This window comes from Ascidia mentula, chromosome 5 (genome assembly GCF_947561715.1).
Source record: "Ascidia mentula chromosome 5, kaAscMent1.1, whole genome shotgun sequence".
In the NCBI taxonomy this organism is placed as follows: Eukaryota; Metazoa; Chordata; class Ascidiacea; order Phlebobranchia; family Ascidiidae; genus Ascidia; species Ascidia mentula.
The window spans coordinates 21,830,639-21,856,846 of record NC_138570.1 but is presented as its reverse complement, the minus strand read 5'-3'; the positions used below and the strand labels follow the sequence as shown (position 1 = coordinate 21,856,846).

General features: G+C 37.4%; 4 protein-coding genes across 4 annotated transcripts; 1 reads left to right on the top strand and 3 right to left on the bottom strand.

The window, feature by feature from the left end:
- Positions 1-867: 867 nt before the first annotated feature.
- LOC145903749 (procathepsin L-like) lies at positions 868-2,455 on the bottom strand. The gene is made up of 6 exons (XM_082991880.1): positions 2,363-2,455; positions 2,118-2,275; positions 1,788-1,964; positions 1,537-1,708; positions 1,333-1,474; positions 868-1,190 (listed from the first exon to the last, which is right to left on the bottom strand). The coding sequence occupies exons 1-6, from the start codon at positions 2,439-2,441 to the stop codon at positions 1,082-1,084; spliced, it is 837 nt and encodes a 278-aa protein (XP_082848006.1). The 5' UTR covers positions 2,442-2,455; the 3' UTR covers positions 868-1,081.
- An 8,563-nt stretch (positions 2,456-11,018) lies between these two features.
- Positions 11,019-17,721, top strand: LOC145903229 (uncharacterized). Its single transcript, XM_082991295.1, has 18 exons — positions 11,019-11,099; positions 11,187-11,329; positions 11,403-11,576; positions 11,651-11,827; positions 12,288-12,459; positions 12,517-12,658; positions 12,836-12,940; positions 13,137-13,198; positions 13,390-13,532; positions 14,063-14,172; positions 14,391-14,443; positions 15,079-15,221; positions 15,476-16,144; positions 16,204-16,377; positions 16,676-16,844; positions 16,906-17,032; positions 17,185-17,294; positions 17,424-17,721. Exons 1-18 carry the CDS (start codon positions 11,060-11,062, stop codon positions 17,462-17,464), a joined length of 2,754 nt encoding a protein of 917 aa, XP_082847421.1. The 5' UTR covers positions 11,019-11,059; the 3' UTR covers positions 17,465-17,721.
- A 1,564-nt stretch (positions 17,722-19,285) lies between these two features.
- LOC145903228 (small ribosomal subunit protein eS7-like) lies at positions 19,286-22,677 on the bottom strand. Its single transcript, XM_082991294.1, has 6 exons — positions 22,649-22,677; positions 22,260-22,413; positions 21,738-21,881; positions 21,431-21,495; positions 20,500-20,529; positions 19,286-19,328 (listed from the first exon to the last, which is right to left on the bottom strand). Exons 2-6 carry the CDS (start codon positions 22,404-22,406, stop codon positions 19,286-19,288), a joined length of 429 nt encoding a protein of 142 aa, XP_082847420.1. The 5' UTR covers positions 22,407-22,413; positions 22,649-22,677.
- Positions 22,678-23,391: 714 nt separating this feature from the next.
- On the bottom strand, positions 23,392-25,807 carry LOC145903227 (procathepsin L-like). Its single transcript, XM_082991293.1, has 6 exons — positions 25,747-25,807; positions 25,197-25,336; positions 24,857-25,041; positions 24,598-24,772; positions 23,606-23,774; positions 23,392-23,537 (listed from the first exon to the last, which is right to left on the bottom strand). Exons 1-6 carry the CDS (start codon positions 25,805-25,807, stop codon positions 23,392-23,394), a joined length of 876 nt encoding a protein of 291 aa, XP_082847419.1.
- Positions 25,808-26,208: the final 401 nt, after the last annotated feature.

The following is a 26,208-nucleotide window of genomic DNA, read 5'->3' as shown; positions in this document are numbered from 1 at the left end:
ACAGGGAAACGCAGCAGGGGTTCCGTTTCGATTCCCACACAACAATACGTTCGCATAACAGAACAGAGCTCCCCCCCAATCACACAGTGATGGTCTGAAATGCACGACCCCAGCTGGACTTCACAGCGTGGAATTGGACGTCGATCACTCTGATTTTTACGACCGGTCCTCACATTCACTTCGCAGCGAGAGGTCGTAAATCGGAGCGCTGACTTGACCTCTCACCGACCCGGCACAAGCACTCGACTGCTCTGTGAGCAGCGTAGGCCTTAACTTAGCACGTGGATGGCGTAGCATCATCACTAAGGATGGCTCATCATGATGGCTCACTAAAAGGGATTTATGACCGTCGCGACAGCTTTCACTTATTATACTACTAATAAAGGACATTATTCAGTTATTTCTTGATATTCCTTAGGAGTGTTTACAATCGAATGTTTACTTTGCGTTTGCCAGCAGGATTTGGTTCCAACATACTTTAAGTGAATTTGTAGTCTTGGTTTGTCCACAGTATAGTGTGCAAATGGTGTGGTGTTGTACCCAAAGCACGAGTGAGTGTGCTTTTCGAAAACAAAATTTTCCAATTCGAACCATATCCGTAAATTACGGAAAGTTGCTCGAGTACCACCCAAAATGCCGTCGCGTACCACTAGTGGAACGGGTTCCACCGATCGGTAAACACTACTTTCTAATTTTGCTTTTAAATTTTGTCTTGAAAAAAGGACGTTTGTTCTTTCAGAAAATTGGTGATCCAATCTTCGATGTAATTTACCTCCATTCCAAACAACCAATCTACCACAGATATATTGCACTTTTCAGATTTTATTTTGGTGCATTTACAACTGGGTAACTTAGAGGCCATTTTAACGTTGCCTTTGCCAATTTTGAAATAAAAACATTTTGAACCTTCTAGTTATACAACAGTGGGTTTCCCCAAGTTGTGCAAATAGTTAATGCACAAAATATTGACAGAAAAGGACTTTTGGTGGGAAACGAAGAAATAATTTTAGCAAACAGAAACTGATCGGTGAAACAATCTTGTTGCATCTATTTGCTCATCCATGAAAATTCTTCCGGTTTCTTATACCACGGGATACAAGGCACACCCAGCAATGTTGCAATTATTTGCTCTGTTTTTGGCGATTTTCATGTAACCGGAGTTCGGGTCGTTTTCGTCGTCGATTCCCCAACTGTGGAGGAATATAAAAAGTTGACAAACAATAAAAATTACATTTAAACTATGTCAATGCATTTCTCACTGCTACAGTTTTGTATGAAGCGCACAAAACCAATTCAAATATCCTACAAATAGTGTATGGGAAAAATTTATACCTGTTCTTTATAATCCAGTACTTGTCTTCACCACGTGGTTTGCTCTGATCTCGTCCAAAACCAACGACCAACACAGCATGACGCAACGCATCTTTGTTTTGAGGGTTAAATCCCTTCACCCATTTCGGATCGTAAAAAATGTCTGCAAGACGAATGTTTTTAATCTAAAAAATTGATTCTGTGGTTTGCCTTGCACTGACATACCTTGATAATCTGTGTGACCATAAAACATGTGCGTACTGGAAGCAACCAAACTCACAGCAACTGGACCAACTTTAGCCACAATTTCCTCCAACTCCTGTTCGTCACCAGGGGTTATTTTCTTCCAATCTTCTACACGGGTCGCTGGCTCTAAGTCATTTTTCCAAACTCCTTTCTGTACAAACGTTATTCAAATTTAGTGATGTGGGGGCGATTTTAACAACTGAGTAAATGATAAACAGTATTTGACCGACCTTTCCAGTATAAGGGTACAGATCATCTCGAGTAATGCCATTTTCCTTGATATAATCAAACGCCCATTCCAACCTGCCTGGTCTGTCACCTTTATCCAGGCAATCGACTAATTGTTGTTCGGAAAGTTTGACCAATTTCCCGTTCTTGATTTTATGATGTGATTCAACGGCTGCCACCTGTGTAAACACAAAGAGTTACCGTTTTACCAAATCAAGTTGTTCAAGCACTTTTATGGAATGATTCCACTGACTGACAGTTATTTACTTGCGATAGTTTCCGTAAATATTTAAAACTTTGTCCGCAACACTTTGGTGATTCGAAATACTTACTGCAGCAAATATCCAGCCACATGGGAGTTGCATCTGATCCTGTACAGATGTTACACAACCAGAATCACGCCAGTCAAAATAGGAATTCTCCTGTGGCTTCAAAGAACGTGCAACTTGTGCAAATTCTGTCTCATCGAATGCAGCTTGAAATTTTCTAACTAAAAATATACATCTTAACGTCTTAACACGTTTGGTTTCCCAAATTCGCCATATGCAATAAACTTGGTCAATCTAAAAGAGCTTACACAACAAATGTCTCCGATCGACAACCTCGTCCTTCATTAAATACAAACCATCTTCCAATGGTGCCGCAACTTGCAACATAGTTTTGCTCAGTGTAAATCTAACCAGACGGTGAAGTAATGCTCCTTCTGCTGATGGACTGCGTTCTTTATATGAATAAATCCTTCCCACGCATTGCAATGCCATCACATGATGCCAACGACGAATTAACAAATACGGTTTACCTTTAATGCTAAGAAATTTAAACATTATTTAACTTATTTTTTGAGGATAGTGAGAATACCATATGAATAATGTTACCAAAAATACGGAAAAGGCTTTCACTTAACGCTGTTTGTAAGAAAAAAATTTTAAAAAGCGTTGCCTGAGGATCAAAACCGTGAAGGGAATAAAGACACCCAGTTAAGAACGAATTTAAAACATAAAGAAGGTATGTCCACTATGCTGTAAATAGCATTCTCCTTAGACCCGCATTGATGATGAGGTACACCAACGCACACGTCAGTTGCTGGCGAGATTAAGTTTTTCTCCACCTACATTTGAGGTGTGTCAGTAGAGTCGCGTCGGAGGAAAGCCGGGGTAACATTTTATCAACGTTTATTTGCATTGACAAGATTTTATATTTTAAAATAAAGTAAAATATTTCGCAAACAGGGTCTTGCCCAAAGAACAACTCGCTGGCAAACCCAAAGAGAGAGAGAGAGAGAGAGAGAGAGGGAGAGAGAGAGAGAGAGAGAGAGAGAGAGAGAGAGAGAGAGAGAGGGGAAGAGGAAGATTTCGAAGCTATAACTCAATTAAGCTATATTCATATTAACTATGCAGCTTACTTATAATGCGTGTGTGTTTTTGTTACTTTTTGTTACACTCAAGACACAGTGTTAAGCGTGTTGTTAGTTGTTGTTGCACTAAACAAATCAAAAACTAGAAACAAACTGTTTAATTAAATGGTGACTTTCCCCACCATATTTCACAAACTTGGGTGCAACATACTTTTGATTTGATTACTTTAAATAGAAAAGCCAAAACAAATATGCCATCAACTGCGTTTATCATAAGTACTATAATGAGCTACATGCAGCGGAGCACCGAGGTAGACATGCGACTGAACGGGCAGAAAAACAACAACACGAAGCAACACGTCAGAGTCACATCACGTGACAACAGTACCAACAACTCGGCAGCGACGTCATCGGTTGAGATGTGTCAAGCTGCAGTCAGGACCTAAATGTTGAACAGGTTGAGAGGTTTTGATTTGTCATTTATGTTTTGTGATGGTTTGTGGTGCTGGATGTACGCTCGGTTCTCCGCTGCATGCAACTCATTCAATCATAGTACTGATGATAAACGCAGTTAGTGTTAACGTCTACTATACTTAACGTGATTAATAGCATCTTAGCTTTGGCTTTCCTATTTAAAATATTTCACATTAATCCACAAAAACAAAAACGTTTTATAAAATGTTTATTGATAGTTCCGAGATTAAAAAGCCTGAACATGGATGTCTTGACAATCGTTTACCTGTCTTTACCAAACGGTTTAACATTTTTTTCGCATAACCAAGTACACAAACACAGTCGGTGGTAGTAAATCACCGTTTTTGTTCGAAATATTTCCACATTAAGATCGTCAGAAACGTATTTGAACGTATTGGGTTTGAATAAAACAGCTCATTATAATTATTTCAGAGCTATTGCAAGCGATTTGTATGTTTGTAATGACGAATTTGTAACAGAGAACTCCAAGCACTGGTAGAGGCCGCAAGTTTTTGAACTTAACTAACTCATACCAGACCTAACTTATTTTCCAGATATGCTGTACGGAATTACAACATCTAAAAATGACGTATAATTATAACACGAATATTTTAAGTGTAATTAAATAAAAATTGAGTTTTGCTATTCAGTATAAACCACCTTAAAATCTTAATATTTACTCCATAGGTTTCTTCCCCCCACAGAGGCCATGTTCATGGACAGATATTTCATTCGATTACAGGATTCTTGTACTTGCATAAGTTTGGCGTTAAAATAACGACAAAACCATTAAAAACCTTGCATGTTGTAGGCTGCTATGTCTCTTTTGAGGCCCGATTGAACGAAAAATGCAACTTGTTTTGTAACAATGCCACGTGTTTGGTAATAATGCTCCATGTTTGGAAACAATGGTTAGTTTTAGGTTTAACGCGCTTATTCACTGAACGTTAAAGCAAGTGCTGGTTGGTTTTTGCATGGATTTTGTCCGAAAAATTATTGCGGCAGCGTTTATTGAGCCATCTAAACATACAAATTTATTTTGGGTGAGAATCCCGAACGATTATGTCATTGAATTTGTGTGTTTGCGGTTTGAAATTAAACGACTTATACTGGCACCAACGTCTTCGAACCACATTTGCCACCAGCATGTATGGCAAACAATTGACAACTACATGTGAATAGGTGATCACCTATACGATTCGAATCTTTGGCGTCCAATCTTCGAAAAAAGAAAACTAGTAAGATCGATGTGAATGTTGCAAGAGCGATACGTTAGGCCAAATTGAGTAATTATAGTAATTTATTTTATGGACTTTGGTAGATAACAATAGGGTTGGTTTGTTCGTGGTACTGTATATCGGTAACTTCACGCAGTCCGTGTCGAACACTTAGAATGGCGAAAAAGGCGTAAATCGACATCGTGCTCGCAACAAGAAATAGGTGGTTGGTTGCATCCACAGTCTTGTCACTTCTCTGCGTCGGTGCAAATTTGCATTATTCAAAAACGATTTTCAACAGAATATCACAATAATGTTTAATGTGTTTTTAAACGACGATACCACGAACAGAGTTTCTAGCTTTTATTAAACCGCAATCCATTCATCCATCCTAGTTCCGTTTCTCTCTGGAAATGCAACAACAATTTTTTTTTCCAGAGTTTAGTAAACAGGAGCAATGTCCGGTTGTATTGAAGATGACCAAGAAGCAAAAGGCGTTTATTATACAAGCAGTAAAGTTTGCTATTTGAAACTTCGTTGTTGCAAAAGATAAATGCTATATTTTTGTCACACCCCTTTGTTTTAGTATTAAGTTTTACGCAACTATGGTCAAGCAAATTAAGGAAGATTTACCATGTCACTGAAACGATTCAATGAAATATGACAAGTGCATTTCCCTCATCGTATTGTTTGTTGATCTTTGTCAAGTTAGCGTTCTTCCATTTCCTCTAAAGAATAACTTTTGTCTGTGCAAAGGTAACGAATTCAAATCTATATGGAAAATCAACAATGAAGCATGAAATATTCACTGTATGTAGTAATCCAAGCTTTTCACTGCACTGAAATAAAATCCATATCAGTTATTTTTAAGTTCCGCTGTTTTATAACTGTTACATATTTTCTTTTCCACGTGTTTTTTCTTATTTACTTTTTTATTATTATGAATCAACCTGAACACAAAAAGCAACTGTTTCAGTGCTCTTTCTGTATAGTTTGTAAATTTAAACACTAAGAAAATTTTTCCTTATTTGGTAATTCGTACGTTATTACCGTAATAGCCTTTTGAACTTACTTTGTCCATCATTTTGCTGAGAAAACTACTTGAATTGTGATTCTTACAGTTTTTACGTTAAACGTTGCTACTAATTTGTTTTAAGCCCGTAAAAATATTGAAATTACGTTTACATTATCCAGCACTGTACAACTGTCATCGATACAATATTGCAACGACTGTGAGGCAACGAAATCGCGTGTTTTCGCGGTTTCAACCCACCTTTGTTTAAAACGTTGCATTCTACGTATGGGTTTCCTTTCTGGTCTGCGTATAACCTCACAGCACGTGGTTGATGCGCACATAATAACTTCTGGTAGACTATATTCACTTGTTGTGGTGCAGCACTTGTTCCATTTCAGTGAACCTCTGAATAGCTTCCATCAAACCCCGGGTGTTTATGGATATATCGCCCTCACGTATGACATATCAACAAACAGAGGCCAGTGGCTATCAAAGTGTTGCGTTGTCTGTGAACTCCCCACTGGGACATCGCACGTGGAACATGAAGTGAATATAAATGTGACAGGGGACTTAAAAATTTAAGGCCCTGCGTTGTTTAGTTGTTTGCTGATATATGTCACCTATTCCCGCTTGTTGTTCAGTAAAACGTGGAAATCTTTTGCGGTTTTTAAGTCTGTGTACAAGATTAATGCAATTGCAAAGACACTAAAAAAAGCAGTAGCTTTTTACTACAGGATAAGCCTGGCTTATCATGAGGAATATATATTTCGCCACATGGGCATCTTCAGTTCCTTGCAGTAAACACATTAAATATTCGTTCCTATAACTAACACAATATAAAAAATGTCTGATAACAACAACAGTAAAGAAAGGGCTAGTGATAAAAACAAATTGTTGTTTTTTTCTTTTTTAAACACCAAAAACATCCTATATTATGTTTACTGCAAGGAACTGAAGATGCCCATGGGTCGAAATATATATTCCTGATCAAAGGCCAGGCTGATCCTGTAGTAAAATGCTTCTTCTTTTTTTAGTGTGATTACGAAAGGTACAGTGATCACTAAGGCCTGCATCCGCAGTTTTGGTTAGGTTTGGTTAAATCAATGCATTTTCCGCTGGTACAACCCGATCGGGGTGTTGATATCACTTTTACTTCTTTGTCTCTTGTTACATAATTTCGTTTTATTTCACGAATCATTTAAACTTTTATCCTTAAAATAAACGAACAAAAAGCAAACCCTTTAATACATGAACAACCGATTAACCATGCACACTTTTCCTTTTAAGCATGACACAACACATCGTAATATGGGGAGTTACTTTTATAAGTTTATGTCCATCTTATAATAAGTCTATGTGTTTTTTCGGTCAAATAAAATCACAGCACTTGAGAAATACCATATGCACGTGACAATTGCAAGCAAACGTAAGTTTTTCAGCAGAAATAAATATGCTTACAAAAATATTTATGTCTGATCGAGCGAATGCACACCGTCTTTTGTAAAAGACTGACTTTTGTATTACAAAAAGTACACTAGCTTTCGCGAGTTCCCCTCGCTCCATCAGGTGTAAATAAACACAATGCTATACAACGATAAGCTGTCGTTAGTTGGCGTCGTCGTGTTGCGGCATCGTTCCTGCATGTCGCATTTCCCTTTGACTTTTTGCAAGACCATTACCCGCATGTCGTCCACGCTATGACTGGGATCGTTGAAGTGTGCCCCCACTGGATTTTCAGTGATAATATACAAAACCCTTGTTTCTCTGCAAACACACAGTTGTTGACAGTAGTTCCACTTTCCAGAGTGAAGTAAAGTTAAACTATGGCATTAGCCCCGTCTACTGCACAAAAGTGGCATTGGATGAATATGTCAGGTTCCAAGTGAACCGAGTATGCCGTACAAAGCTGGAGGAACCTTCAAATTACGTCATCACGAAGGTAGGGGTAAGTTGTGACTTCCCTCCAAAAATTACGTCACCGTGAAGTCACAAAACCAAGTTACACGCAATAACTTAACGGTAAAATAATAATGATTGAATCCCTGAACTATAATCTTGTTTTGTTTCTGCTTTGTTTGTATTAAATCATGCCAACCATATGTTTTGTTTCGTTGCTGTCGTGCCTTACGACATCCATTGCTCCATACGGGAACTGCTAAAATGGCTTGCGGGTGCGTTGTTTTGATGCTGCTTAACTTCCCTATGAGTGAAGGTACATTAAGGTAATTTTCGTACGATGTTATAACTTGACCCCACCTTTGTCGTGATGTAATTTGAAGTTACAAGTTTGATTCCCTTTTTCAAGGAATTTTTGTACTATGATATATTCCAATTAAAAATGTCAAAATATCTTGTCGAGTTGAATCGGCTTGTCATATTCCACAAATAATAAACCAGGCGCATTAGTCTAGATTGGAAAACAATGACTTGTGTTATTTTTGTTGTGACGAAAGAATAACACAACACTAACGTCACAAGTGGGAAGATGGAGGCGATTCAAATGTGGCAACAAGCAAGTGTGGACAGCAAAGTACAGTAAGTTAACGTGTTGTGTTTATTCAATTTAATACTGGGTTTGGTATAGGTTGTTTACGGAGTGCTCGAATTTTACGAATCCATATCTACCTACTCAATGACGTCATTAGTAGGTAGGAGTTTAAAGTATGGGCGGAACTTATTTCGAAACTTGCTTCTAGTTTCGCATCTTGGTCACAACCAATGTTGTTTTTGGAACTGTGTTACGTTTAAGTCGTACACTTGCTACGATAATATGAAACATTTACGTACATCATGTTTAAACAAATGTCTCTGCAACTATTGCCACGAGGAAATGGCCTTTTGAATCATATCTGTGACGAGAGACATCTTTAAACAATGATTGTTTTTTTGTGTTCGCAAGTATTAATAGTAGAAAAATCGTGACGTACAATTTTTAAAGACGTTGTTTGACTTAGTTTTAATCAACTGAATATTCCCTGTGTTTAGCGTATATTAGGGCACCGGCCGCGGACCCCTGGTATCTATCCTTGAGGTATTTCTAACCGGTCCCCACAGAGGAACAGACTATTGGCCACAAAGATGATGCACGCTTTAATGCAAGCAGTTATAAAACTGGGTTGAAAACCTTTCCGGCCACAGATAAATTTGTCGTGAAATTTTCTCCATTCAAGCACACACTACAGAGCTTTATGGAGATTGTAATTCAAATCGACATCATTATCTTTATTTGTTAATTATCATGTTTTTCTGTGACTCGCTGGAGGCGATTCGTGAAAAACGGTCGTTAATGCAGGAATGTTTTGGGACCCCTGAACTATCGCAAAACAAAACTGTTTACCAAGCCAGTGCCAAACCCACATAGAAAAACAAGTGTCACGTACATTGCAACGTTTGGAACGGATGGTGACGTTTTCAAACATAGCAATCCACACATTTACGTCAGTGTGGAGTAGAAGTTTCTATACATAATGCACTACTACATTGATATGAATATTTTTACTCTTTAAATTCGATATTACATACATTATGTAATCATATATTACGTGATTGCAACATTTTCTGTTTTCCTGCTGCAACTATATTATAGAGTTCCTCCACTAATTGCGATGTATTTGTTTTTTAACAGCCAGTTTCTATAAATCACGAACAGATCCAAGAATATCTAAAGACTTCGCCACCACCTGTAAACACACAGTTGTTAAGAGTAGTTCCACTTACAAGTGTGAAGTAAAGCTAAACTATGGCATTAGCCCCCAAAAAAGTGGCATTGGATGAAAACTTTACGTTCCAAGTGAACCAAGTATGGCGTACAGTGCCTAAGGAACCTTCAAATTACGTCATCACGAAGGTAGGGGTAAGTTGTGACTTCCCACCAAAAATTACGTCACCGTGAAGTCACAAAACCAAGTTACACGCAATAACTTAACGGTAAAATATTAATAATTAAATCCCAAACCCATAATCACTGGAAAACAATGACTTGTGTTATCTTTGTTGTGACGAAAAACTAAAAGATAAACTGACGTAACACGTGGGAAGATGGAAGCTGGTGTTGCAATAATTAAGTGACTCCAGGTTAATAAATAGGAACACACAACGTTGTAAGCCTACGTACGGTATGTGAGTGGATATGGCGTGATTAAACGTCACCTGTTCTGACTTGTTGTTGGGAGTCTGTATATTGACAGTCAGTGCAACGATGAAGAACAATATAACCAAAAATTACCTAAAGCTGAAATCCTTTCGTCTATGAATTGTAAAAAAGCAGAAACAGAGGGGCATTGTGTTTTGATCCGAAATACCTAAAGCGCGGGTCGTTTGATAATTGCCTTTATATTCCGTGACTTGATGTTTTCTCACATTTAACTGCATTATTTTACCACAAGACAATACATTTACATTTTAATATTTTCATGCGAATCACAAACTTGTAAAGTTTGGTAAGCATAAAGCAATGTCTGTTGGGTATATTTTTCCTATATCATACTAATATTCGCCATGTTTACAAAATCCTGACGTTCGTATCTCACCGTGGTTGTTTTTGGACTTATTCGAGTTTCAATCACATTACTAACACAATACAGGCGGTCTTCTCCCCTTCACTCCAATGATGCACAGCAGAAATATAAAATCCACACATTTATGTTAGCACACAGAGATAGTTTTCATTACTTACATTTTTGCATTTTGTTTATGGTTTACAAACAATTGGCAGCCAGTTGTGGTCAATGTAGCTGCACAGATCGATGCTTTAAACGACGTCGCTTTTGTCAATGGCGAGTGACGATAAGTGTGAGATAATCACTGTGTAAAATTAATGGATTTCCATGTCCGAGTTTTACCCACTTTAAACCAACAATATAAGTTGCTTTTCAAGGCAATCACTAAAAACACAGTAAATAGACGAACATCATTGCAACACACAACAACACGTGGGAACAATGACTTGTGTTATCTTAGTTGCGACGAAAGAATAAAACTACACACCGACATACACGTAGGAAGATGGCAGCGATTCAAGTGTTGCAACAACTTAGTGACTGCAGAATATAACTGACCCACACACAGCGTTGTAAGGCTACGTATGTTATGTGAGTGGATATGGTGTGATTATACGTCACCTGTTCCCACTTGTTGTTGGGAGTCTATATATTGGCTGTCGGTGTGTCGTTTAGCCAGTGGAAGTCGATCGAAGCTGGAACATTGACAATCAAGATGGTAGATGTCTTGCCACCATTTTGGAAAAAATTTCAAAGTAAGTAACACTGGGTACATGTTTGTTGAGGTTTTGTTGATCGCAACTTCCTTTTTTTTACATGTTATGTTAAAAACATTTTTGCAGAAAAAGTTTATCCAAGCGAACGAGAGCTCAAGGAACGGGAGCAGAATTATCAAAAAAATTCCCTAGAACTTCAAGAACACAACAAACTTTATAATTCTGGGAAAGTTACTTATCGTCAGACCCCTACTTGGTTTAGTGACCAAGTCAGTATGATTCTTGTTCATTCGATTCGTGCTTCTTGTTTTTCCTATAACCGGTATTTTTGTCTTATTTCAGGCACCCGAAGAGTTGTCAAAAAAAAGTGGTTTGAGAATAGATGATCCTAAAAGGACATCTGGGGTCAACCGGCAACTTCCAGTTGGAAACCCTGAAAACGTTGACTGGCGAGAGTTTGGTTGCGTAACTCCTATACAAAAACAAAACTTACCAGTCTGTTGGATATATAGTGCTGTAAGTTTATAATCTGTTGAATTTAATTCTGTTGCGAAAATTTCGAAAACAATTATTTTTGCACTAACTTCCAGGTGGCAGCTATCGAATCTCACAACAAAATCCAGAACGGGAAATTATTAAAGCTATCTGAGCAACAATTGATTGATTGTATTGAGGGGGGTGATGGGCCGGGTACTTTAAGTTTGGCTTTTGACCACATCACAAAATTTGGTATTACTGGAATTGACCACTATCCATATATTGGAAGGGTGAGTTTGCACTGAAATCATGTAGATATTTTAGTACATGACGTTGCAGCTCATGTGTAACGATTAATGTTTTCTAATTGAACGCAAGCGTGTTATAAACAATACGATCTGCTACACTTTTAACCGATTGCACAATAAATCTAAACAAACATTCTGAAACTTTTAAAAGTTTTTGGTTTAAAGTAAAAAAAAATTGTGACTCTGGCATATTTATCCACTTTCAAATGTTTGAGCAGTAACAAATGTTTTAGCAATGTTCGCACCAGGCAAGTAAGATTATTGTCTTGTGTTGTTGCAAACCTTAGACACAATTAAATGAATTTGCGTTCAGCTATTTTATAGAATTATTGATGCGCGTGAAAGGGTTAGCATGCAATATATAGTTATGCGTACATCTGTGCCTGGTTACACTGAGGACGTATTATTTCCCAACTATGTGACTGGAGTTTTTATCATACAGAAGCAACCATACCGATCGGACGTAAAGAATGTGATTGGAATAAAAGGATGGGCAAGAATACAATTTGGCGACGAACATCAATTGGAAAATGTTGTGGGGGATATTGGCCCGGTCGCTGTGAGCTTGATAATTTCGAATGCAACAAAGTTTTTTCACCATATTAACTATGACGGTATTACTATTGCACTGTTATGAGTTATTAAACAAGGTTAATGAAAACTCTTTACAGATATATTTTATGATCCTGATTGGGAAAAAGGTTTCAATCCATCGAACGAAAACGCGTTACGTCTCGCAGTGTTGGTCGTTGGTTATGGAAAAGATCAGAGCAAACCACGTGGCGAGGACAAGTACTGGATTGTCAAAACGAGGTAAAGGCCTTTAAACAAGAACTGTTTTCAATCATTTTAAGCAGGTTTTAAAAACATATTTTACTTTAGTTGCTGTTTTTTTTCCATATTAATGTATACAAAATTGCAAGAAATTTACTTTCAACCTCTTTTCTTGTGTTTTAAACGTTTACATCGTGACATTACATATTTGTTTAGTTGGGGAATTATTGGGAGTGAAGACATGGGTTTCAAGAAAATTGCCAAAGACCGAGACAACAATTGTTTTGTTGCTGGACAAGCAATTTATCCTGTTGGCGTGGGGTACGTATGCCTGGAATACCCGGAATAAATTGAAGTATTACCTTTAGCTCTTGCGACGAACTAAGTCGCATATATATTAAGCTTAAAAACTGGGCCTGAAATTCCAAACAGGAAAGACCAATATCCTTTTTTTGTTAAAATGAACCCCGCTATACAAATCCCGCTTCTTTTTCCTCTTATTTCAATTTTTGTACAGTCCCTTATCAGAAAATGAAGAAGTTTCTCAATTAACTTGGTCACAATGGAAAGCTCAGTACAGTAAGTTGAAATTGTGCATACCTATTTTGAAACTTGTGAAAAAGTGATGTTTGAATTTTTGAATATGTTCGTCCGTTGCTCCATATACCGGGAATAGCGAAGTAACCTCGTTTTTATATATTATTATATCGTGATATATTATTGTACTGCGGGCGTGTCGCCGAACCTGTTATAACTTTGTTGACTTTCAGACCCAAAGTACAAAGACGACGATGAAGAAAAAACACGAAAAACTATTTGGGAGAAAAAATTGGAGAAAATCAACGACCACAACCGGAGATATCAAAACGGAGAATTCACTTACCGGATTTACCTCACACGATTCAGTGATAAGGTTGGGGAAAAACAAAAACTTATGCAACTTTTTATATAGGAAAGAAATGATATTAGTACGTTTACATGCCCACACCTGCTAGTTTAACAACACTGCCTATTGTGTTAGATGCATTAGCGGTTTTTACAAATTCCAAGTCTTACAAAAATGCCATTTACAACACAGGAATCAACTTGCTGTGAGGTATCCAAAATAACTCACAAAAAATGGAAGACCAGCGTCAGTGTGATCTTTTATTTAAAATTACACAAAAATATTATTTATGCCTGAATGGCATCGTTAGTGTTTGTAGTATATTCACGACCATTAGATTATGTAAAAGTTTTTGTTTACAATCAGCACATACAGTGTTGGTGCAATACATTTGAACCTGACTAAATTATAGGCCACCCGGTTTGCTGAATTGATCTCGGGTATTAAAAAGAATACTTTGGGACGCTCTCTGGAAACAGTTCGTACTAACTAATCAAAAAACTCTTCAAAAGTAATATTCAGAAAATTAAGTGCAATTGTCCTCGTGTGTTTAACAGAATCCTGAGGAGCTTTTTTGGATGAATGGAGTTGATGCCGAAAGTGAAAAAACTAAAGATAAAAAAAATGGCGATGGTGATGATGGCAGTGATGGTGGCGAAATTTTGCAGTGCGTAAATTTTACATAAAACAGAATTAAATATTGTAAGTGAACCAAGTAACCTCTCTAAAAGGTCTGTTTGCAAGAAATAGGTGAAGCTGTTGTAATCCTGTATTCGCATACAAGGCACTGTTGAACAAATTTAACTCTGTTTTTTTCTCTGATGTGTTATTCTTCTCTTAGCACTTCATGGCCTGATTAAGATTTTTTGCTCTATTTTCTTGCAGTTGCGTGTCTGAAGTTCCTCAACCATCTTGGTCAGAATGGAAAGCTCTGCACAGTAAGTTGAAATTGACATTGTTTTACGTCATAATTGAGTATTGTTAGATCCCCTTTACCGTAGGTACCGTATTTAAATACGGTATATGCCTCTATTACACATTTCCAGAAAAAAAAATATATAGTTGTGAAACTAACATTGTGCAAAGTTATAAATCAGATGCATTTCAACCAAAATATAAGTATTGTTGATTGGGATATGGGGTGAGCAACATACAATTTGATAAACAAGTCCTAATTTTGAGGAATATTCAGTGAAAATGCAAAGTTTTTTAAATTTCATGAAGTCACGTGGTCGGGCAATATGCTGCATTTTGATTGTTATTTTTTAAGAGTTCAAAAGTTGAAAATTAACAAGCTAACCTGCAAGTCGAATACACGTACACGAAATTCCAAGTTTTGGTAAATTCTGTGCAGGATGATCCAAACCGCAATGGGCTAAACTATTATTTACTGTAGTTAAAATGCTACAATATTTTCCTTTTTGATTTTGGCATTTTTTGCTATGTATATAAATATATCATTTTTTCCAAATGAAACCTTTTAGGCAAATCGCGGCGCACACATATTTTCTCGTTATATATTATTGTACTGCGGCCGTGTAGCCGAACCTGTTATAACTTTGTTGACTTTCAGACCCAAAGTACAAAGACGACGATGAAGAAAAAACACGAAAAACTATTTGGGAGAAAAAATTGGAGAAAATCAACGACCACAACCGGAGATATCAAAACGGAGAATTCACTTACCGGATTTACCTCACACGATTCAGTGATAAGGTTGGGGAAAAACTTATAGAACTTGACTATTAATACGCGTAAATGCTCATACTTTAGCTCGTTTAATTTGATATTAAGATGCAAAAGTTTTTCACTGGCAGGACATACAATTGAAGCTTTTGTGCCGTAAAACCGACCTGACTTAAATGTTGACCCGGAATTGATATTGTGGGTCGCCAAAAAATACTTTAGACCGCTTTTTAGAAACACCTTGTAGTAAAAGAACAAAATAATTCTTGAAATGTGTTTAACAGAATCCTGAAGAGCTTTTTTGGATGAATGGAGCTGATGTCGAAAAGGAAAACATTAAATATAATGTAAATGACAGAGGTGATGGTGGCAATAGCGAGGGTGAAGGTGGCAATAGCGGGGGTGAAGGTGGCAATGGCGGGGGTGAAGGTGGCAATGGCTGGGGTGAAGGTGGCAATGGCTGGGGTGAAGGTGGCACTGGCGGAGGTGATGGTGGCAATGGCGGGGGTGAAGGTGGCACTGGCGGAGGTGAAGGTGGCAATGGCTGGGGTGAAGGTGGCACTGGCGGAGGTGATGGTGGCAATGGCGGGGGTGAAGGTGGCACTGGCGGAGGTGATGGTGGCAATGGCGGGGGTGAGAGTGGTACCGACGGAGGTAATGGTGGCAATGGCGGAGGTGATGGTGGCAATGGCGGGGGTAATGGTGGCAACGGCGGAGGTGATGGTGGCAATGGCGGGGGTGAAGGTGGCACTGGCGGAGGTAATGGTGGCAATGGCGGAGGTGATGGTGGCAATGGCGGGGGTAATGGTGGCAACGGCGGAGGTGAAGGTGGCAATGGCGGGGGTAATGGTGGCAACGGCGGAGGTGAAGGTGGCAAAGACTGGAGAGATGAGGGTTGTGTCACTGACAGTAAAGACCAAAAAGAATTGCCAGTTTGCTGGATATTTGCGACTGTAAGTGTGTGGTTAGACTCCATATGTTTTGTTGTTGTTTTGTCACAAGTAACTTTTAGGTTGGTGCTGTGGAATCTCATAACAAAATTAAGAATGGAGAATTAATCAAACTATCAGAACAACAACTTGTTGATTGCATGGAAAATGGACAGAAACCAGGACATTCTAGCAAGGCATTTGACTACATCAAACATGGAATTACCAGCGACAAATTTTATCCATATACTGGAAAGGTGAATGCGCTAAAAAAATCCGAATTGGGTGTGATTTTTGGACTGGATTTAGCACATTATCGTTAAATTGACAAGAAAACGTAATAAGTGGGACCTGAAGCGAATCGAGTTGGTCGGGAGTTAAACGAGTTAAAAAACCCAATCCTTTAATCGGATAAGTTTAATATGTGACTTTAATTTGTGGAAAATTTGGAAACATAGACAAACATACAAAATTTCAGGTCCAAGTACCACAAAGGACATTGCGACGTTTTGTTGAATCTTGTTTTTTTGTTGTGTAATTTGTGTTTGAATGTAGAAGAGTAACTGTCAACGGAAAGAAGTTGTGTGTAAAATTGACGGTTGGCGGTCAATCAGAACGGGAGATGAAGAGGATCTGAGAAGAGTTATAAGAGATGTGGGACCTGTTGCTGCGTACATTACAATTGCAGATATTGATCGGTTTGCAGGACAAAGCAACTTTGAGGGTGACTATATACCGCAAATACCACACAATATCTTGCAATAAAACGTTCGCTTTAATTTCAGATATTTATTTTGAAAAAACTTGGAAAGAAACAGACAAACCAATACATCATTGTGTGTTGGTGGTTGGTTATGGAACAGACTTCAGTAATCCAAATGGCCAAAACAAATATTGGATTATTAAAAACAGGCATATAGTTAATTATTCTTATCAACGCAATACAAGTAATATTTCAACATGAAACATTTATTGAATAAAAAATATAATTGTCTCAGTTTTAGGAGCAATTACTTGTTTTGTAAAATTTCCAAAATTATATTTAGTTTTTTTCTTTGATGCAGTTGGGAGGAACACGATGGGAATGATGGTAAATATTCCGGTTTCATGAAAATTGCCCGCGGTGGAAACCATTGCAACATTGCCACTGACGCAAACTATCCTTTAATCAAAGGTAATTTGCTAGTAACGCGTTACTTTTATGCATTGATGAAAATAGTTTTAAAAATTTCATCAATGTGGAAAAAACAAACAAATATAAATTTGCGAAACAAATTTTGGATAAAATTAGTAATTTTAACAGGAGGCCCCGTCCAATCCAGGGATGAAAACAAGCCAGCCTAAAGTCAAAGTTTTAGTCTTTTTACATCTTTTAGTAGTGTTTTTTTTTATTAATCACTTGATTCTGTGATGTTTATTTCTGGTAACAAAGCTTCATCAAATAATTTTCCCGAAAATATTATTTCCTATATTCATGTACTTTTGCTTCGCTTTGAAGGTATATGTGATTTGTACAGTAGTAACTTCAATATACAAAATAACAGTATATTCTGCCACATCCTTTCGTTTTGAATAATAATAAACGTATACGCAACAGATTATGTCAAGCGTTTACTTTTAAAATTTGTGAAATCACATGCAGGACCCGGTGAGTCTAGAGAATGTTGCCTGGAAAATAACTTTTTATTTCAAACAGTGAGTTCTTTTAAAGAGAAATTTCTGTGAAAAGTTAGCAGTTAGCAGCGTAAGCCGGCACGGTACAGTGTTCCTACAGCACTCAATGACCGACTGTTTTACAATCTGACTGCATCAGTCACTTTTTTCTGTAGCCAAGGTACACATAAACATAAACACAAAAGTATTTCAGCAATGAAAAGAGATGGGAAATGTGAGAGTGTGGGCAGTGAGACGCTGGAGTAACCTTCAGGTTTTCGGTCGTTTTGTCATTTTAAATTGTCATCAAATATAAACTGTTCGAAATATGTTCGGTGTCCGCTTTATAGTTAATATGAAGATAAGGATAAACACGCCATATCAACTCACATAACCGACGTAGCTTTATAGCGCTATGTGTCCTTTGTTTAAACCTGGAGTCACTTATTCATTGCAGCACCATCGTCACCGCCATCTTCCCACGTGTGACGTCTATGTGTAGTTTTATTGTTTTGTCACAACAAAGATAACACAAGTCATTGTTCCCACGTGTTGTTGCGTGTTGCAATGAGGTTCGTCTGCTGTGGTTGTGGTGATTAACTAAACCAAAGCCCGTATACGTTATAACCAAAGAAATTATGTAGCCTAATCCCTCAACATTACAACTCAAATTTCGTTAACACACAATTTCCCCCTAGCTGCAAAGTACCAGCAGTCATCTGCTGCTTGCAATGCAAAAAAGGTGCTTTTTTACTGTGCGTGCAAATATTGTCGCTTCCTCAGACACGCAAACAAGGGGAGAAGGCAAAGAACATGGATTGAATGATGTCTAAACACTGTTCTGTTATCTGCATAGATTATATTCAAGTTGTCCCTAACAAGGCAATTCCCCTAACCAGCAAATGCCTGACCCCAAATAGAGGCATCGTGTGTCAAAGTAAAGTCGTCACCTTTCCATGGTAGCGTTTAGGTTAGATACAGAGTTCCTAGGTGAACTTCACTTTAGAGTTTATTGTTCTTAAACCTGATCCTTGGGGTTAGAATTTGGCAGTCCCCCTTCTGGTAACTAATCAATCTTCAATTTGCACATACAATTTTTCTTACCAAGTGCCGAAATGAAGACACAAGGCAGGCAATGCCTAAATTTTATTTTTTATTAACTTTATTCCTTTTCACATAAGCAGTTTGCGTGGCAACCGATACAAATAGAATCAGAATAAGCAATAACAAAACGCCAGTGTGCAACACAGGCACCCCAGACCTGGGGAAAATAATTTGCGCGATAACATAAACTTGCACTTTTCAGTTAACATTGGGAAACAGGTTTTGCTGCTTAAAATACATTGGAGATATTGCACAAGTCAGCCAACCGCCGATGATTTCCTGAATCGCGTTTGGTTTTAATTCCGGAAAAGTTCAAGTTACAACATATGTTAGAAGGGAAACTGTTGGCATTTCCCCGAAAGTTGACAGGAGAACATATTTTTTTACATTATTTCACATTTAGTCACTTCACAACCCAACCAATGAAGCGGGTGTAATTATCATTTCAATTGTCAAAATATTCAGACTTCTCACTATAGTTTGTAAATGTATCGTACTGTAAATTGTCACTGGATCAGTGGTTTAGGGCATTACAATTTGCTCTGAAAAGCGCAATACTGTTAAATTAAATTGTAGTGAAAAGACTGAAAACGCCACAAGCGCATAGAATGACCCAACACACACCACTGGAGGCGTGGTTTTTAACATCACATTTACAAGGGTATGCTATTGAGCTTATGACACAACTAATAACGTGTGCAGTTTACTTTTAACATGGTTTGCATAAAAATTAACGCCAGAAGAGTAAAAAGTTAGCTGATAGTTTGTTCATTGCATTAAAAGACATTTGGAATGATGCCCAAATGTTTAAACCCTGTTGAATTGAATATATAATGCTGATGAATAAGTTTGGCATCAGACAGCAACCGTCACTGATTTCCTGAATCGCGTTTGTTTTTGTTTCGTAGATAGTTTGAAGTTACAACAGATGTTAGAAAGAAAGTGGCCCGACCAATGAAACGTATGGAACTATTATTTCAATTGTCAAAATATCCCGATTTCTTTGTCGCCGGATAACCAAACAGTGGATTGTGGCAAAATTATTTCCCCCTGTGGACGTCGATGGTTTGTTTATTCAAATAAAATGCCAGGCTTTTTAAAGCAAATGCTTTGTGTGTGTGTTTTTCCTAACCGAAATAGCAGTGATGTGGCAATCCTTTTTCTTAAACGAAATGTTTAATCCGATGAGCTGATAGGTGTAAGACATCAAGTTACGTTGGTTACGTAAATTTCAGTGCGAACCGTTAATGAAGTTGTTATTCAAAATGATTATTACGTGGAATTGTGAATAAATTGTGTTAAAACAAAGCTTTGGCGGCGAGACTTTATTGGGGCTAGAAAGCAACAATTAAAAAAATGTTATACACAAACAACCGAAGGCACGAACAGATTTCGCCAACTTCGCTTGTGGTGTCAAAACAATTAAACCAAGAAGAAAACCTGATCGGTGTTCATGATCAGGATATCATGGGTTCAAATCCCGGTGTAGTGAAAACAGGTTGTTGACCAATTTAAACTGCGTTCACAGTTCTTACTGCGTTCAACTGTAAATAAACACATTGCTTCCTGTAAAATGTTCTTAATATTGTAGATGTAAAATGTTTTTAATGTTGCAGATGTAGATATTGTCATGGACTGTAGTCAGAGTTCGACTGCAAAAACACACATAAATGCTCAGCAGAGATTTTCTATGTTCATGTAAATTGTCATAACTTTTCACACAAATGTCACCACCACAAATTAATGTTTAAATGAAAATCAGAAAGATATTTTGGAAATCGCTAGTTGGACAAGACCAACAGCACAGTTGTTGAACTTTTTTTGTCTTGTTTGGATAAAACGCAAGTCGAATTGAAAAAAAAAACACTATTTAAAACTGGGAATTCCATTGTAGGTTTATCATAAACATTTCAACTGTAGCATAGACGTAGAGTTTTGCACATCAACAGAAGCAGCGAATAAAAAATGCTCTCACAAATTCTTTTGCATGCCATAATATATTAGTCATAGGATCTTCAAAGTTCACAACTTTCTTGGCAGCGACCTTATTAATTGTCGACCGAAAAAAATGGTCCAAATGTGGTTTTTAAATAATTGTTTTCGCGACAATTTTGGAAGTCAATTTTCTCTGCACAAAGATGAAATCTATGGGTGCAAAATATCTGGAGTTTACGAGCCTAAAATGCTATTGATAAAATCTTTCTTTCACATGTTCATCACAAACGTGCTTTTGCTTGTGTTGTGTAATTGTGAGGCAAATGAAACTGCATGTAAAGCACTTTATGAGTTTGATCAGAAAAGAAATGCACCTTTATTTTTGCTGCAGTTTAAACTGGCGTAAGCCTAGAGGATGTGATGTGATTGTATTGCTAAATTTTGAAAAGGTCGAGGGTGTACGCTATGCCAGAGAACTGTAGTTTATATTCTATATCATAGTTTAAGTGACATGGCTTACATAGATGCAACTTATTATATGTTATATTGCTGAAGCAAGCAAGATATCAATGTAATAAAATAACTAATGGCAAAGTTGCTTGTTGTGAATGTGATTACCTTCTCGGACGCTTCTGTTTGTTCTTAATTCTGGTTTTTCTTGTGGGCTTGGGAAGAATTCGCCTCTGAAAATAAAGAAATACATCAAATTCTGCTGCAAACCATTCACAAAATTGCAAAATCATAAAATGGTGCACAGGATGGTTGAAATTATATGTCAAACCTTACAGTAAGATTGTTACACTTATTTTACAGACTCCACCAATGAGTGAACGTCAAACAACGAACAGTGGCTGACTTAAGAGATGATATAGAAATACTGGTGTTTTGAGATTCTAGTGATTAATATAGCAAGATACAAAATTACCTGGGCAATGAAGACAATGTGTTTTCCACTGAATTTCTTCTCAAGTTCACGAACAAGTCGGACCTGGATTTTCTGGAATTGTCTCAATTGTGGAACAGGAACAAAAATGATGACAGCCTTTTTACCGGAACCAATATCAACCTCCTGTCACATAATATACTTTTATTACTAACTGTCGAGTGGTGACATTCACAGCAAGAACAAGTCAAACATCGTGAACTAGGCGAGCACAATTCACTTTTATTTTGTACAAAAGAACTTTTAACAATAAATAAGCAATTGTACCAACAATAGTTAAGTTACTGAAATAATGCTGAAAATACAAAGCAATGCCGGTTAAGAACAACAAAAACCTTGGTCAATGGAAACATTTTTTCTTTTTCCTAAAAAGATTCTTATTACGACAAAGGTTTTTATTATTTGTTTTAGTTGTACTGAATTTTTGCTGATGTTCACGAAAATAAAAATAATATGAATTCAATTTAGTAATTTACAGCTTAACATACAACTTTATTCACAAACCTTTGCAGCGGTGATGTAAAGTTCGCGGAGATGCGTCTTCAGATCGCTATTGTTTTCTAATTCCAGAATTGCCTGAGAAATGGAAGTCTCGAACTCGTCTGGTCTGTCATTGTTCGCTTTTATTATCTTTGCTCCCACACTGAACATCTTGAGGCTGCAACAACATGACATTTATAAATTTACAACCCTACTTTTGGTGAAAGGTTTTCTTGCACAGATCCGTGACTTTGTTGAAGCTCTACAACTTACCGTTACGCAAATATTGTTTCAAAATGTCTAACATGTGTAAAAGGTAAATGTTTTTATAAGCACAGATACCTTCGACATAAACTAAACTCTGTAGTTTCTAAGATTTTTAACGATTAATAAAGTCACAGTCAAAAACCCACCTGGAGCCGACACGGCGACTGTAAAAGAGGATTGCCTACGATTTCTATGGGCAAATTATGCTTTTACACTTGTAAAGTTATACAGTATGTATGCACTGAGAGTAATTCAACCATAAAATTAAAAATGTGTAGTATTTTTTTGTTTTTAAGAGCAAACGATTGACATAATACAAAAACAAATTGAACTACAGTCAACTTTTAAGATGATATGTTATTTTAAAGGGTTTGTAAAACAAGCTAAAACAACAAATTTCACTTCATTGTATTTTCAGATTTCTGTTGATTTGACTTTCTTATCAACAATTACACGAGGACAAAATAACTCTGATGCGTATTTTGTTAAGCGGCACAGAATAACAACAGCAAGGAAAGAAATCGACAACTTAAATACTGGTCATGATCTTTGTGAATATTTTGTTCGTCAAAAGTCTCGACTTTATTGTGAAACACGTTAAAAAACAACTTCAAAGCCTTTAACTAAACACTAGCATGCATTTCAACAGGCAAAGAAACACTGGGGTTGATTACATGCACGCCAACTGGATACATGGCTCGCCCGGCGACAAAGCAATTGTTGTTCCTGTCTTTAGCGATTTTCTGAAATCCGGTATTTCCATCTTTTCTTCCCCAACTAAAACGCCATAAAAATACGACAAAATATCAAACAACAGAACTAGAGGTAAAGACAATGTACTTTGCAAAACCTCCGTTATCTGCTGAACAATTCACAACTGTACAGATTATCACCTGTTCTTGATAATCCAGTACTTGTTTTCTCCAGGTGGTTTGCTCGGATCTCTCCCATAACCAACGACCAACACCGTATGTTTAAGGGCATTTTTGTTTTCTGGATGTCTGCCAGTTGTCCAGTCAGGGTCATAAAATATATCTGGAAAATCAACATATATTTCTCTTTCAACCACATATGTTTATATATAACTTATAGCAAAACGTCACCTTCATAGTTGGTGTGAGCGTGGAGTTTGGATTTATTTGAAGCAACCAAACTGACAGCAACCGGCCCAACTTTCGCCACCACATTTTCAAGTTCTTTTTCACATCTTTTTATTTTCTTGAATCCTTTGATTCCAATACGTCTGCAGGGTCCATCCTTGCAACTCTTTTTCTGTCAAATGTAAAAGAAATATACGTGCAAAAAAAGCCATATTATTGCAAAGCTGCAGACAGGGTGTGTACACGCACTGTTTCGACCTGTAAGGGCCATAGTACGCTCAAATACACACAGTGGTTCGTCGTCTCTGTTGTTCGGTACCTAGTGTAGGGTACCCTGCAGATCCGCACGTTGACCGAAAGGTACCACAAAGTGGAGACTAGTGTGCCTGCTAGTGTGAAAGCTAGCACAGTGCCACTCAACAGCTGCACTGATGAGACCTTACAGGTTAAAAGAAATAATTGTTGTAAGCTGCAGATAGATGACCACTGTTTGTTCATATGTAAAAAGAATAAGTTTGAGAGTCGTTTTTCTGCGTCCCCCTTTTTAACCCAGGAGGTTAACACCACCATCACCATGAAACATTGTTCTCGATCCTCAAATCAAGATCTTCAATCCAACCCAGATAATGTTTCATGCAATCACATAATTGGCAGGTTCGCCCCACTGGCGAGGTCCTCGATTGCCGTTCACAGCAATCGTATCGAGATCCCGCAAAACCACTGACTTCAAATCTCGCTCCGACTTGTCGGGAAAAATGGCTAATTCCAACAAGATTTTTCACAGGGCCGGTTGTAGTTGATTATGTTGATTTTAAAATACTATAGTCAGAGTATTTTGAGTTGCCTATCGTTGTTGTATATAATAACAACAAATTTAAGAAAACGGTGTAATTTAGTGGCCAGACAAGATTGCAAGGTTTAAAGTGTAGCTAAAGACGAGGCCTATCATTTACAATGTGAATAATAAACAAGCGAAAGAGTTTCGTTGAACAAACCTTGCCAATGAACGGATATTCGTGTTCAAAAACGACTCCATTCCTTCGAATGTAATCAAAAGCCCATTCCAGATCTCCTGTACCTCCACCCTTTTCGTCACAATCAACTAATTGTTGTTCAGAAAGTTTGACCAATTCTCCGTTGTTTATCTTGTGATGAGATTCAACGGCATACCTGCATATTTAAATCACGGTAGTTATACCAGTTAGACTTTTGTTACGAACGCTTACTGCACTGAATATCCAGCAAGCGGATAACTCAGTTCCTTGGTCCTTCACGGGTGTTACACAACCCTTGTCCCTCCAGTCAATACTTTCAGGGTTAGGTCCCTCAACAACACCTGGGTCAGTTTTTTGAGGTTCTTTTGTTGCTCCGAATAACAAAGGTGGTCTGTAACATTCTGCCACATTCCGATCGTCCATGCATGGGAGTTCACCGTTTTTCTGTGTGGAAATGTATTTAAACAAACGTTTACTCAAAACTTAGTTGGAAATCATTAGGTTATCAGGCTTCGCAGCCCAGGTATTGCAGTCTAGCTGTGTCAGCCACCATTGTATGAAACATTACTGCATTGATTTGGACATGTGTTATTTTTTACCCGATCGCTGAACTGTGTTAGAGAAATCCTGTATGTGAACTTTCCAGTCTTGAAATCTTCATTGTGTTCTTTCACTTCAGCTAACTTTCTTTTCCGAATACTTTTTCTGTCACGAAGTTCTTCGTTTGAAGATGTTTTTTCTGTGGACGATTGAAACAAACTGATTACTTTTGTTTGTTGATTACAAACGAAAATATTTAACTTGACTTTCTTAAAAGAAAGTGTTTTTTTTTTATATCAGGAGTGCAACTGAAACAGAAATGCATGTTGTGTTTGTTATGCACTACCTATAACTAGCTAAACATTTATGTGATCTTTTTTGGGGATGTTTTAAAACCAGTTTGTCAGAAAGTTTTGAACACTGTTGGATATGGCTGTTATAACATTGCATATATTAAAATTAGTACGCGAGCCACTTTTAAATTATGTTAATCAGTACATGAGGCCTCCGTTGTGTACCCCTAATATTTATTGATTTGAAGTTTTGTTTGTTCGTTTAAGCAATCTATTCATTAGGCTTTGGTTTCTAAAATAAAACACAAACGCTCACCAATGCGTTCACTTCGCTTTGCCCGTAGTTGATCGGCGTCAGAATCGACTTTCTTGGACATTGTTTAGTTTCAGTCCTGCAACTATTTCAGAACCTGGATGTAAAAGCGTGAACACAGTTGTGAAAAACTTTTATCAAATAAACCAAACTAAAAACATTGTTACACCAACAACGCGAAGAATCGTTTGTCGTTTGTGTCCTTTACTTGCTCACCTATTTATTACAATTTGGTCGCTAAAACCAACCATAAAACAGCAAGGTATTAAACATTAAAATAGAAAGCAACATTTCATGTTAAGTAGCAAAAATCTAAAGCAGACAAAACATGCTTTTAAACACTAACCCGATCTGTGTTTGTAACAAACGTTTTGAAATATAAACTTACTATTCACCATCAGCAACATTTAAATGTTTTTTCAACAAAACCCACTCAATACCACCTGCATTCATCAATACATCCGC

What these genes read in the sequence shown, in the direction of transcription:
- LOC145903227 (XM_082991293.1), bottom strand. Translation starts at nt 25,807, where the DNA reads ATGTCCAAGAAAGTCGATTCTGACGCCGATCAACTACGGGCAAAGCGA. An exon ending in GTGAAGGACCAAGGAACTGA is followed by an intron (nt 24,773 to 24,856) that starts GTTATCCGCTTG and finishes TTAAATATGCAG; the next exon opens with GTATGCCGTTGAATCTCATC. An exon ending in AATATCCGTTCATTGGCAAG is followed by an intron (nt 23,775 to 24,597) that starts GTTTGTTCAACG and finishes TACATTTGACAG; the next exon opens with AAAAAGAGTTGCAAGGATGG.
- LOC145903749 (XM_082991880.1), bottom strand. Translation starts at nt 2,441, where the DNA reads ATGTTGCAAGTTGCGGCACCATTGGAAGATGGTTTGTATTTAATGAAG. An exon ending in GTGGCTGGATATTTGCTGCA is followed by an intron (nt 1,965 to 2,117) that starts GTAAGTATTTCG and finishes GTGTTTACACAG; the next exon opens with GTGGCAGCCGTTGAATCACA. An exon ending in TACTGGATTATAAAGAACAG is followed by an intron (nt 1,191 to 1,332) that starts GTATAAATTTTT and finishes ATTCCTCCACAG; the next exon opens with TTGGGGAATCGACGACGAAA.
- LOC145903228 (XM_082991294.1), bottom strand. Translation starts at nt 22,406, where the DNA reads ATGTTCAGTGTGGGAGCAAAGATAATAAAAGCGAACAATGACAGACCA. An exon ending in ACATTGTCTTCATTGCCCAG is followed by an intron (nt 21,496 to 21,737) that starts GTAATTTTGTAT and finishes CTTTATTTTCAG; the next exon opens with AGGCGAATTCTTCCCAAGCC. An exon ending in ACTACAGTCCATGACAATAT is followed by an intron (nt 19,329 to 20,499) that starts CTACATCTGCAA and finishes GAATATTTTGAC; the next exon opens with AATTGAAATGATAATTACAC.
- LOC145903229 (XM_082991295.1), top strand. Translation starts at nt 11,060, where the DNA reads ATGGTAGATGTCTTGCCACCATTTTGGAAAAAATTTCAAA. An exon ending in TCACACGATTCAGTGATAAG is followed by an intron (nt 13,533 to 14,062) that starts GTTGGGGAAAAA and finishes TGTGTTTAACAG; the next exon opens with AATCCTGAGGAGCTTTTTTG. An exon ending in TCACACGATTCAGTGATAAG is followed by an intron (nt 15,222 to 15,475) that starts GTTGGGGAAAAA and finishes TGTGTTTAACAG; the next exon opens with AATCCTGAAGAGCTTTTTTG.